This window comes from Ascaphus truei, chromosome 6, assembly GCF_040206685.1.
Source record: "Ascaphus truei isolate aAscTru1 chromosome 6, aAscTru1.hap1, whole genome shotgun sequence".
In the NCBI taxonomy this organism is placed as follows: Eukaryota; Metazoa; Chordata; class Amphibia; order Anura; family Ascaphidae; genus Ascaphus; species Ascaphus truei.
In genome coordinates, this window is record NC_134488.1 from 125,911,062 (window position 1) to 125,924,225 (window position 13,164).

Below are 13,164 nucleotides of genomic sequence, written 5' to 3' on the forward strand. Positions count from 1 at the left end.
TCCTTACCAGGTTTAAGCGGAAACTTAGAATGAAATGCCCGTACCAGCCTGGGGGCGTGTACCTGGATTTGAGGAATCCATGCCCTTTCTTCGGGTCCAAAACCCCTCCAATGCACCAAATACTGGAGGCCTCCTCTAGAGATGCGAGAATCTAGAATGGATTGTACCATCAATCAAACTCTTCTTGTCCATTGACAAGTCTGGGGGAAGGTGTGATGTGTTGGATCAGAGGATTGGGTACAAACGGTTTGAGTAGAGAACAATGAAAGGCGGAGGGAATCTTCATGGTAGCAGGTAGTTTGAGTCGGTAGGTAACCGGATTGATCCTCTTCAATATAGGGAATGGACCGATAAATCGGGGTGCCAGCTTTGGGGATGTGACCTTCAAGTGTATGTTCTTAGTAGATAGCCATACTTTCTGACCAGGAACGAAATCGGGTGGTCTCTGACGATGCCGATCCGCCTGCTTTTTCTGCATGGCTGTGGCCCGCTTGAGATTATCCCGAATCCTGGACCAGGAAGCTTGAAGATCCCGAATCCTCTCTTCTGCGGCTGGAACTCCTGTACTCGGCCCAGACTGAGGAAGGGTGGAGGGATGAAAGCCAAAATTAGAGAAGAATGGAGACTGTAATGTGGACTCATTCCTGAGATTATTGTGAGCGAATTCCGCCCAAGGAAGTAGGTCGAGCCAATTGTCCTGAGAGTCCGATATGAAACAACGGAGGAACTGCTCCAGTGACTGATTGGTTCGTTCAGTTTGACCATTGGTCTGTGGGTGGTATCCCGAGGAGAAGTGAAGTGCCACATTAAGTTTTTTACAGAAGGCCCTCCAGAATTTTGAAACAAATTGCGACCCCCGATCAGAAACTATGGTCTGAGGTGACCCTTGGAGCCTGAAGACCTCCTTGACAAATACTTCGGCAAGTTTAGGGGCACTGGGTAGACCTTTAAGTGGGATAAAGTGCGCTTGTTTAGAAAAGCGATCGACCACTACTAATATAGTGTCCATACCCTTGGATTTGGGTAGGTCGACAATAAAGTCCATCGAGAGATGTTCCCAAGGACGATCGGGAATAGGGAGGGTTTGCAGGAGTCCTGGAGGTTTATTCCGTGGAGTCTTGTTCTGTGCGCAGGTGGAACATGCTGAGACGAAATGTTGAATGTCCTTACGCATGCTAGGCCACCAAAACGTTCGTTGCAGGAGGTCAATAGTCCTTTTAATCCCTGGATGACCTGCCGTTTTAGCAGTGTGCCCCCATTGCATTACCTTCTGACGGAAGGTAGGGGGTGTGAAAAGTCGTCCAACTGGCACCCTGAGACCCTGCGGGATTTGATCTTGAACCTTGGTGATCTCTGATAGTGCGTCAAAGGTACTGGCAGACAGGACACATTTCGGAGGAAGAATAGTCTCTTGGGGATCTTCGGTTTTGTCCTCTACAGAGAATTGACGAGACAGTGCATCGGCTTTAGTGTTTTTGGAACCCGGGAGATATGAAATCAGGAAGTTGAACCGGGTGAAGAAAAGGGACCAACGTGCCTGCCGAGCGCTCAGACGGCGGGCAGTCTCAATATATAAGAGGTTCTTATGGTCCGTAAGGATGGTGACGGGGTATTCCGTGCCTTCCAATAGATGTCGCCACTCTTCCAAAGCCATCTTGATCGCGAGGAGCTCACGGTTACCCACATCATAGTTCCGTTCGGCTGCAGAATTTTTTTTAGAAAAGAATGCGCAGGGATGCAGTCTGGCCTGTGGGTTCTTCCTTTGAGATAAGATCGCCCCTGCCCCTATGTCCGACGCATCCACCTCGAGAGTGAAGGGCTGTGCTGGATCAGGATGCACCAAGATAGGTGCTGTGACAAAGGCTTCCTTGAGAACCTGAAAAGCCATGATGGCATCGGGGGACCATAGTGCGGGATTGGCGTTCTTCTGAGTGAGGGCCGTGATGGGTGCGACCAGCGAGGAAATTTTTTTTATGAACCTGCGGTAATAGTTGGCAAAACCTAAAAACCTCTGTACCGCTTTCAAAGAGAGGGGGCGAGGCCAGTTCAAGACGGCTTCCACCTTGGTAGGATCCATCGCGAGTCCTGTGTCGGAGATTATGTACCCCAAAAATGACGTCGATGACTGATGGAACTGGCATTTTTCAAGCTTAGCGAACAGTCGATTCTCCCGTAACCTCTGAAGTACTTGTTTGACATGCCGAGTATGTTCCAGGGGATTCTGCGAGAATATCAGGATGTCATCTAGGTAGACCACCACGTGTTGATCCAGCAGATCTCTGAAGACGTCATTAACAAAATCCTGGAAGACAGCTGGCGCGTTACAGAGACGAAAGGGCATCACGAGGTACTCATAGTGCCCATCACGCGTGTTGAAGGCCGTCTTCCACTCATCTCCCTTACGAATCCGGACCAGATTGTAGGCTCCACGGAGATCTAGTTTGGAAAAGATAGTGGCGCCTTGTAACCTGTCGAAAAGTTCGGCAATCAAAGGAAGGGGATACCGATTCTTGACAGTCACCTTGTTGAGACCACGGTAATCGATGCAAGGACGAAGTGTGCCGTCCTTTTTCTTTACAAAAAAGAAACCTGCTCCTGCTGGAGAAGAGGACTTTCGTATGAAGCCTCTCTGGAGGTTCTCCTGTATATAAAGTTTCATCGCCTTGGTCTCAGGGGGGGAAAGTGGATAGGTACAACCTCTGGGGGGAATCGCGCCAGGAAGAAGTTCGATCGGGCAATCGTAGGCGCGATGGGGTGGTAATTCCTCCGCCTGAATCTTGTCGAAGACATCTCTGAACTCCCAGTAGGCATCCGGAAGAAGGGAATTCTTGGGTTCCGGATGTGTGGCAGCTACTAGGGCATTAGATGAAACCAGACAAGTGTCTTGACACCGATCTCTCCAGGTGAGGGGTTGTGACTAAAGCCAGTCGATCTGGGGATTATGTTGCTGGAGCCATGGAAGACCCAATATCACGTCTACTGCCGGCGTGTGGATGGCATCCAACTGAATTTGTTCGGAATGGTGTCCTGACATCTTAAGACGGAGGGGAATGGTCTGATGAGAGATAAATGCGGGTTGCAAAGGCCTACCGTCAATGGCTTCAAGGCCTACGGGCCAATCCTTGGCTACCAGAGGGATCTGGAGTCTCTCCGCAAATGATTGATCAATGAAATTCCCACCAGAACCGGAGTCTAGGAAGGCCCTCGTAGAGATGTCTCCAAAGTCCCCTGATAGAGTTATAGGAAGAAGTATCTTAGATGGTAGTTTGGGAGAGAAAGGAGAGGTTACCATGCCCAGTGTAGTTCTCCCAGTACTCACTGGGGGCTGGCGTTTCCCGACTTGGAGGGACAGGTACTCACCAGGTGTCCACCATTACCGCAGTAGAGGCAGAGACCCGCCCGACGGCGACGTAGTCTTTCCATTAACGAAAGGCGAGCTCCACCCAACTGCATGGGTTCTTCGGAGGATACGGCGACGGACTCCCCTGGAGCTGTGTGTGAAGAAAAAGTGGATTGGGTACCTTTTAGACGCTTTCCTTTCTCTACTCTTCGCTCCTGAAGCCGCTGGTCCATACGGATACTGAGTGCGATGAGTGCATCCAATGATGTAGGGCGCTCCAGTGCGGCCAGCTCATCTTTGAGGGTGTCATTCAAACCCTGCCAAAACACTGCGGCAAGTGCTTCATCATTCCACTTAGTTTCAGCGGAAATGGTGCGAAACTCCAGTGCGTAGCGTGCCACCGAGCGATTACCCTGTAAAACATTGAGGAGAGAAGAAGCGGCCGTTACCCTCCTTCCTGGTGTATCGAACACCTTCCGGAATTCAGTACAAAACCGGTCCAGGCTTGAGGTCAGCTCCGGGCGATGCTCCCATATGAGTGTAGCCCAGGCCAGGGCGTCATCGGTCAGCAGAGAGTAGATGTATGCAACCTTGGAACGAGGAGTCGGAAAGTGAGAGGGTAACAGTTCAAATTGGACGGAACACTGCGCCAGAAAGCCACGGCATGCTGAAGGCTCTCCCGAATAGCGATTGGGGGAAGGTAGACGAGGTTCCGGGGAATGAGTCAAAGGTACCGGCGGAGAGAAAATAGGAGCAGGAGGAGCGGCAGCAGCCTCGGGAGAGGACAGAAGGGATTTGAGTTGCTCCGAAATGGTACCCAGGGAATTTTGGAGCATCTCCATACGCTGGTTATTTTGGGAGAGACAGTTCTCTACTTCCTTGAACAGGCCATCGTGTTCGCTCAGGCGTCGACCCACCTCGGCGGAGTCCAGGTCTGTTGGGCTGAGCATAATGTCACGGGAATATAAGAGTGCTCACCACAAACCGGACTGGACCGCGAGGCCGAGGTGGGGATACAGGAAAACCACCGCCCTACAGCCGCGTGAGCGGGTCCGGTAAGCAGAGTCGTGTAGATCGCCTTGTTCGGGAGAGGAGAGAGTAGAGTGGTAGAGGTACTTGCCAGATCCGGGGTAGGAGAGGTCAGGAGTAGTCGGTGTCCAAAGCCAGGGTCGAGGAGAGGAGAAGGTAGAAGTCCGTTGAGCGAGCCGGGGTCCGGTGCTGCAAAACATGCACAACAATCACAATAGCCAATGTAATGTCCCTAACCCCTTAATCACCATAGAGGTTATTAACCGCTACAGTCATTAAGGGGTTAACCAACCCTCACCCACCACTCGGGAGGTATACATACCCTCCCACACTAACCCCCCACCCCATGAGGCCTAACCACCCTCATCCACCACCCACAAGGGAGGCCTACCCACATACCCTTGGGGCCAATACTCCCACCCCTCCCCCCCCCAACACATACAGTACAATAATGTGCAAAAAAAACTATTATCCAGATATGGATAATATATTATTTGCCCATTATTAAACACATAAAACATGCATAAATCAAAACATGAATTTTTTATCTTAAAATCACCACATTGCATGTTAAAATAAATCCAGCATCGATTGTAAATATAAGCCAACAAATCAGCAGCTCCACAAATGTATATGAAATATCACACAAATGTCACACAATTGCATTGAGTGTAACTCGGGAAGCAAGGGGTCTCTGAGGCAGAAATCAATGCGGTTCAGCTCAGGGGACCCCCTGTTCCTGCACACTATTATTAAAATGTACATTAAAGCAGCTTCATTACCATAGCGGATAGCCGCTACGGTAAGGAATTATTGTTTATTGTTATGTGTGTTTTAATACTAGTGTAGATGTGCAGGGGGTCTCCTGAGCTGAACCGCATTGGTTTCAGGTCCGAGGACCCCCTACTTTAAGAGATATAGGCCCCTTTATGGGGTCCCGGTATCCCCTGCAGAATGTAAATAACCCGGTCACGTGACGCGGGAGCTTTAAACTGCAGGGGATACCGGCACCCCATAACGGGGCCTATATCTCCTGAAGTAGGGGGTCCTCAGACCTGAAACCAATGCATTCAGCTCCGGAGACCCCCTGCTCATGTACACTATTATTAAAATGTATTTATTTAGTGTACGATCGCCTGTAACAGCCTTGCACGGAGATACAGAATCTCCATGCAAATGTTACATGCGGCTTTTTTTTCTATCAGCTAGCTGCTAGCGTACGGAAAGGTTCAGAACACTAGCAGGGGGAAAAAAAGCAACACGGACGCTGTGGCTGTTCTGAGCTATTTTAAGCAGGTACGTTAAAAAATGGCCTCAAGGCCTTAGTGCATCGCGTCCCCGGCTTCACTTTTTAACGAACCTGCTTTTTGGCCAAATCAGAACGCAAAGCCATTGAGCTTAGTGCATAGCCCCCTATGAGTCTCAAGGGAATAAAGTGAAGGATTATATAAATACATATGTATTATATATTAATCAGTTATTAATGTGAAGTAACTATTTAAGGTGTAGAGAAAATAATTATACATAACATACAGTATGTATTAAAACATTGGATTCAAATGTTGCTCTGGATTACAGACAGACCAGTCTGTGGGTTGATGCAAGGTGGGAAAAAAGCAAAAGAAGAGCATCCAAAATCCCAATTCAGTATTTAGATTGCAAACAATCTACTGATGACAGACATATAAATTGGACCAGATAATAAACACAGTTAAAAACACACAATATAAAAAGCACAAGATTGAACAATGTATCTGCTTGTATCCAGAAACCAAACAAATGGTGTGGAATAAAATATAAATACAGTTTGATTAAACAAAGGTTGTAGCAAGTGAAAGCCTGATACTGCCCTTATGTTAGTAGATTAGATGTTAATAATGGTCATGCATGCCTATTTGTCCAGAGCAAGTAAAGTGTATATAGTGTGGGTTATCAAAACACACAATCTGGATAAAGATGAATCTGATTTATAGGCAGAGGATTGGTTGGTCTCCTTGCTAATCCTGCAGTTAATGAGCTGGAGAAAAGTACCTGTGGATTACCTTATCCAGAGTCTGGAGCTGTGGTTATGGCGCTATATTTAAAGCTGGTCCATTTAGTGTGAAATCCAATGTACAGTAGCAATTGCTGTTATGCACCGTTCTGGATGCAGATATCTCCAAACTGAGAAAGTGTCGCTGCTCTCGCATCCTGATTCCCCTCCACAAATTGCCAGAGAAGCTCGGTTAGGAGAAATAGCTTCAGTACAGTGCCTGAGCTTCACCAAAGGGGGTGGGAGGGGGTGTATTGTAATCACCATGTTTTTACGGGGTATACAGATCCAGGCCGGTCACATGTTAGTCCTTGAGAAAAGTAGAAGGCATCAATTATAACAGGGGCAGCAAATTAGCAACCTTAGCATTATTCAAATATCAGAATTTGGCCTGATGGCTGATATTTCTCTCCCGAAGGACTTGGATAGACTGGAAACTTGAGCAGGTAAATGGCATACTGTATGCGGTTTAATACAAATAAATGTAAGGTTTTGCATTTGGGAAATAAGAATAAACTGTCAACTTCCAAATCAAATGAGGATACATTTCCTGTAGGAGAATCCTTGATGGAGATGGATTTAGGAGTGTTTGTTGAAAGCAGACTTGGCAATAGTGCCCAAAGTCATGTAGTAACTGCAAAGCCAAACAAGATGTTTTCTTGCATAAAACAGGGAATGCATAGAAGGGAAGTAAACATAAGTATACCCCTCTATAAAGCATTAGTAACAGTACACCATGAATAGGGAGAACAGTGTGGGTACCACTCCATAAAAGAAGACACTGTTGAACTAGAAAAAGCGCAGAGAAGAGATACTAAATTAATTAAGCAGATGGATAATCTGATTTATGAGGAGAGGCTAGCTAAATTAGATTTATTTACATTAGAAAGTGGGGGCAGAGGGAAGGTCTGCAATTGATTTAATTTGAGTAACTGCCTCTAGTAACTTTGAGGTACAAGGTGTATATTTTTAAACACAGGTAGTGTGAGACAGGATCTTCATTAAGTGAAGTGCTGAAGGTGACTCTAACTTATTGGGGGAAAGTTGGAAGTGCGGCGCAACTGCGCATGTCTGAAAGAAGCTCCCGGATATTCGGTTCCAAAAAAACTTTATTGACAATAAAGTCAATAAAGTTTTTTTGGAACCGAATATCCGGGAGCTTCTTTCAGACATGCGCAGTTGCGCCGCACTTCCAACTTTCCCCTGACTTGCATCTCGGCGGCGGCACGCAGGAGGAGACAAGGAGAGCGGTCCCACAACTGGAGGAGCAGGTGAGGTTACCCCTTCCCCCTGCACCGGTGGAATCAGCGACCTAAGTCAGCTCCCTTATGCCCACTCCAGTGTCTGACACTCTCAAACCTGCCTCACACAGAAGCGCTCGACAGACCTTCACTATCTGACTCTAACTTATTGCATTGAAATGTTGCTTCCAGAATTGTAAGTAATACAATCCCTTTTTGTCCCACAGATCTTCTATACCCATATGGACTTGCACTCGACACTGTGAATCCAGAAGTAGATGATGGTGGATCGGCATTAATAACACACCCTTCTAAAATGTATCTATTTGGGAATGGTTATACTCATCTCTACGTGAGTACAGTGTCAGTGACTGCACTTCCATTAACTGTCCCGAAATATGTGCAATTCATGTCACAAATAAAGAGTAACATACAAATGTATTATTCCTGCCATTATTATGAAAAGGAGGAAGTCGAATGTATGAGAAAGAAATCCATGACCATATTTTCTGCCTACTTACGAAGTCTCTTATCCTCCAGATTGTTATTTGTTAGTGAAGCAGTTGAGGTTATGGAGTTGCTAAAGATCCACAAAAATGTAATGGTTTTCATGTCATTCTTCTGCCCCAACAGGTGAATAACAATGGTTTGCTGTCATTCAATACACCAATCAGCACTTCCACACCCAGCGCGCTTCCTGTGACTGATGGGAACCCTTTCCTAGCCCCTTTCTGGGCTGATGTGGATAATAGCGTAGCCAGTGACATATATTACCGGCAGAGCAAGGATCCTGGTATTTTGGCGCGGGCAACATCTGACATTAGAACTTACTTCTGTGTCCTACACTTCTCTGCTCAGTGGGTGTTTGTGGCGACGTGGCACAAAGTTGCATATTATCAATCTTCCAGCAAGGTATCATTTCTTTTTAGCTTCTTCCTCCCCTAACATACTTTGTAGTGAAGTAATCATACATTTGTTGCAGGGTTCCCCCTGGGCCCTCTTACCTCCGCTGAGCGAGCGGGGACTCCCACTCCATGTCAGGGAATTGCAGAGGCGAGTGCATCGCGGGGGGCACCCGGTGGCATCTGCAGCAAGGCGCTGCCATCTCGTATGCGGTCGCGCATGCGCAGTGTAGTCCCGCATGTGCAGTTTAGCTCCAAACGTCTGTCGGCCATATTGAGGTTGGCATGAGAGATTGCGCTTGCACAGGAGTTCGCACATGCGTAAGCACGCGAAGCAGCAGACAGTAGGGAGTGGTCCGAGCGGGGACTAAAAGTCCCATGAGCCTTGGTGGCGGTCACATGTTGTATGATAGCCAATAGGGCCCTAGGATTCCCCTGCTGACAGGATATAGTCATCAGGCAGGTATCACGCTAGCAGTCGGAGCTGGGACAGAGTAAGGGTAGGGTGTACATGTGCAGGGAGCCAGTAGCCCCTGCACTAGGCCAGAGATCCCCCCTTAGGACCCAGCTAGGCCCCAACTCCACTCAGCTTTGTGGTTGCTGCATGGACCGGCCCAAAGGATAGGGACCCGGCCCTGTAAAACCAGCATAAGTGAGGGTCACAGCCAGAAAGTGTTTACATCCTGGTCCTTGGTGGTCAGACTAGATCATCCTCTGCAGTATCTGAAGTCAGAGACATTCTAAAAGTGGACCACTCCATGTGGGAGCCATCCATCTTAAAGGCGGATGCATCGTGGATCACTCTTCTGGATTGGCGGATCCCAAGTACAGCATCTGCGCGCCCGGGTGTGGACACACCCGGCAGGTACCTCATCACAACACATGCGCCAACCATCTACTCAAATTAGTGGGCAGCGCTGTCTCACACTTGGGTGGGCTTGAGACTCCTCCAGCCCCACCCTGAGCACAAAGCAGGAATCACAGAAGAGGTAATGCCATACCCTGTTCTGTGCCTTTTAGGTGAACACATTTCAGACTGTCCTGAGCACAGATGGGAATCTCACTTTCATTCTGTTCAACTATGAGGACATCCAGTGGACGACAGGCACAGAAAGCGGGGGGACTGATGGACTGGGAGGTACCCCAGCACTGGTAAGGATGCCATCATATACACCCTGAGTGAGAAGCACTGCTCTGTCAATCATTACATACGGTAGCTAGAAAAAAAATGGAGCCTTGTAAGCTGATTTGGAGATAATTCCATTTCCCCTATATTGGCTGCATTTATCCCCTTAATATTTTGTATGTTCTGCATACAGGTATCTGTTTTGTAAAGTGCTGCATGCATGGTAGGTACAACAAAACTCATTATACTGCAGACAGACATACATTGCTTGATTTACCTATTCACAGATGCCCCACTATGAAACCCTCCAAGATATACCAGGTTGTTTTAATAAAAAGATGGTGGTCATTGTGAATTTGCTCTGGCTGCTCTATAATGCTTCTCTCCATGCTGCTCTATTCATGTATTCTGCAACTTGTCCCTTTCCAATGGGTCAGGTGGTGGGATGAGGGAATATCCTGTGTTACAGTACATGGGCCCTGTGCGAATTGTACATATATTACCGGCAGAGCACAGATCCTGAAATGTACAAATTGCCAACAAAGGGCCAGAGCTCTTAGACACATCCCATGGCACTATTACCAGCTGCACCCGCCTTCCCACAGCTGCGGTGGTAACATTGCAGTATTTTTTGTATAGTCACAAACCACTAAATATTATATCTAAATAGTGTGATCCTTATAATTAAATTCCCTTCTATGTGACACTGGTACTTCCCCCCTGTATGGGACACGTTCCACTCAGGATGTAGGTGAGTCCAACTGCATTAAGGAGATGTTCTGCTCCACAGGCTGGTCTAAACAGCGGGTACAACACAGATTACTACTCAATTCCAGGATCAATGTCCCCAGCCATCCTGAATGTGTCATCCACCAGTAACGTTAACGTTACCGGACGCTGGGCTTTCAGAGCGGATCAACTGAAATATGAACATTTCTGTGGTATGTGCAATATGACTTGTTCCCAATGGGTTAACGTAACTGTGTAGTTAGTTTTCAAAACAATAGATATTTTAAACAAATAATGTGTGACTCTCCAAGTGGATGAAGTTTAACTGCACATGTTATTTGTTTGAACAGGTGGACAGCCCTGTTTTATAAAGTAGATAGTGATATATTTCAGATGGACAATAGATACAACAGTTTTTTATGAAATCATGGTTTTGGCTGGTCTTTTTAGTGGTCTATGACATTTTCATTAAAATAACAGGAAGGGTCACACAGGTAAGTTGTGAGTAGAAAGGGGGAAACCCAAGAGACCAGTTTAATAAAAAAAAAAATAACAATAAAATTAAAAAGAGATCAATTGTGTAAAAGAACAAATACTGGAATGCATAAAGAAATATTGTAGCTGCTAGATGTGGATGCAAAATGGATTTATAAATGACCTAGTATGGTAAGTTCTAAATAATGTAAAATGGCATCAATTTAGAAATGAAGGATTATGGCGGATAACAGTCCTCCTCCTGTAACATGTTATAAATACTCCAAGTACATTTTATTTTTATGTGACATCTTGTGGACGTGAAAACATTAAATCAATGAAAAAATAATGGAAAATTAGTGGCAAATTAGGCAACTTAAGAGCGTCGTTATCAAGGTAGTTTTGCCATGAAATTGAAATGTTTGACATATTTGCCTCGCGGAAACGTGTAAGACGTGTGTGTGCGCGCGGATTTACCGTTAGATTAATGGAAGCACTATAGCGCTAAAATTAAATAAATGAGAAAAATAAGCAGATATATTGTAAAATCAGCAAACCTAATACTGTATGTTGGGACGAATATGACGCGAGTTGGCTTAATAACTTAGTTGTAAACATAAATGAGGGAAGTAAAAATGAATGTATGGTGTGTAAATAAATAATCCAGACAAATAAGAGAGATGCTGCACTCCTCAAAATATGAACAAAAATAATACAGTTACCGGTGCTCCGGTGCTTGAACGAAAGCCTGCGATCAGTCCTGGGTAGATGATAGAAGGAACACAGGGCACAGCGGATTTAGAATATCCAAACTCATTTATTGAGCCAACACTCAATTGTTGGCTCAATAAATGAGATTGGATATTCTAAAGCCGTTGTGCCCTGTGTTCCTTCTAACATCGTGTAAATAAATAAACCAGATTGTGAAACATTAAAATGTTAAGGAAATATGATAAGATTAACAATGAAGTGATTATTAGCAGTGACGTGTGAATCATAAGAAATACAGTATCACCAAGATAAATACACAGGTAAGAATGCTGCTAAAGGGATTACAAGATGTGTCGTTATGATGGTTGGAAGCTTGAGTTGTTGAAATAATTGAATGAATGAGATGTTGGATATTGTACTAGACCAGGGGCGGCCAACGCCAGTCCTAAAGAGCTACCAACAGACCAGGTATTAGGGATATCCCTGCTTCAGCACAGGTGGCTCAATCGGTGACCCAGTCATTCTGACCGAGCCACCGGTGCTGACACAGGGATAACCTTAAAACCTGACCTGTTGGTGGCCCTTGAGGACTGGAGTTGACCGCACCTTTACTAGGGGAATCCTCAGGAACTGAAATGTTGCAATTTGTATGAACAGCGAAAGTCAAAACTCGTTTAATATTCTATCCTAAATTGAAAAGGTGTAAGTAATCCTGGCACTCAGGAACCTATGTTTATCTCATCGGCTTCTCATCTCATGGGATCTCATCGGCACCTCATCTCATGGGATCTCATCGGCACCTCATCTCATGGGATCTCATCGGCATCTCATCTCATGGGATCTCATCGGCACCTCATCTCATGGGATCTCATCGGCACCTCATCTCATGGGATCTCATTGGCACCTCATCTCACGGGATCTCATCGGCACCTCATCTCATGAGATCTCATCGGCATCTCATCTCATGGGATCTCATCAGCATCTCATCTCATGGGATCTCATCGGCACCTCATTTCAGGGATCTCATCGGCACCTCATCTCATGGGATCTCATCGGCATCTCATGGAATCTCATCGGCATCTCATCTCATGGGATCTCATCGGCAATGACACTCTCGGGTTCCATACATTCGTGGCACTTTTTAATGTGCCCTTTTATGTATGTTACACTGTGGCGGAATCTGAAATTATTCCGCTACTGTTGTGAATTGCGCAGAACGTGGAAATAAAGGCGTTCTGGCCTTCGGTAAAGCCTCTGTGGAAATACTTTTTCCACTTTGGTCCATGCTCAATCGCAGAGAGAGAGATAAATATGTAAAAAGCGGGACGACGTCTGAATTTTCAAATATGAGTATATATTCGCTGGCAAAATTCCACAATTTAGCCCAATCCTTTTCTCTAAATTTTAGAACTTACTTTAAAAAGTTTGAAAAACACAAGTAAACGGAATTGTGGTACGTTCCCACATCTCTATTCTGAATTAACCTGAAGTACATTTTCCACACATATTTGTGTCTAACTCTGAATACATGCAGTATAACAGAGTTATGTGTTCATATCCGAAACTAAGAAGAAATGTAA

At 45.8% G+C, this 13,164-nt stretch overlaps 2 protein-coding genes across 2 annotated transcripts in view; both read left to right on the top strand.

Moving 5' to 3' along the window:
• Nucleotides 1-8,587, top strand: part of LOC142498158 (uncharacterized) — a 69,853-nt gene extending 61,266 nt beyond the window's left edge. Inside the window, exons 11-12 of the mRNA XM_075606667.1 lie at nucleotides 7,870-7,994; nucleotides 8,276-8,587. Of these exons, the coding sequence (XP_075462782.1) occupies nucleotides 7,870-7,994; nucleotides 8,276-8,587 (437 nt within the window). The remainder of the gene's footprint in view (nucleotides 1-7,869; nucleotides 7,995-8,275) is intronic.
• LOC142497853 (alpha-tectorin-like) overlaps nucleotides 1-13,164 on the top strand; it is a 299,739-nt gene that overhangs the window by 138,673 nt on the left and 147,902 nt on the right. The gene's annotated exons all lie outside the window — the stretch shown is intronic.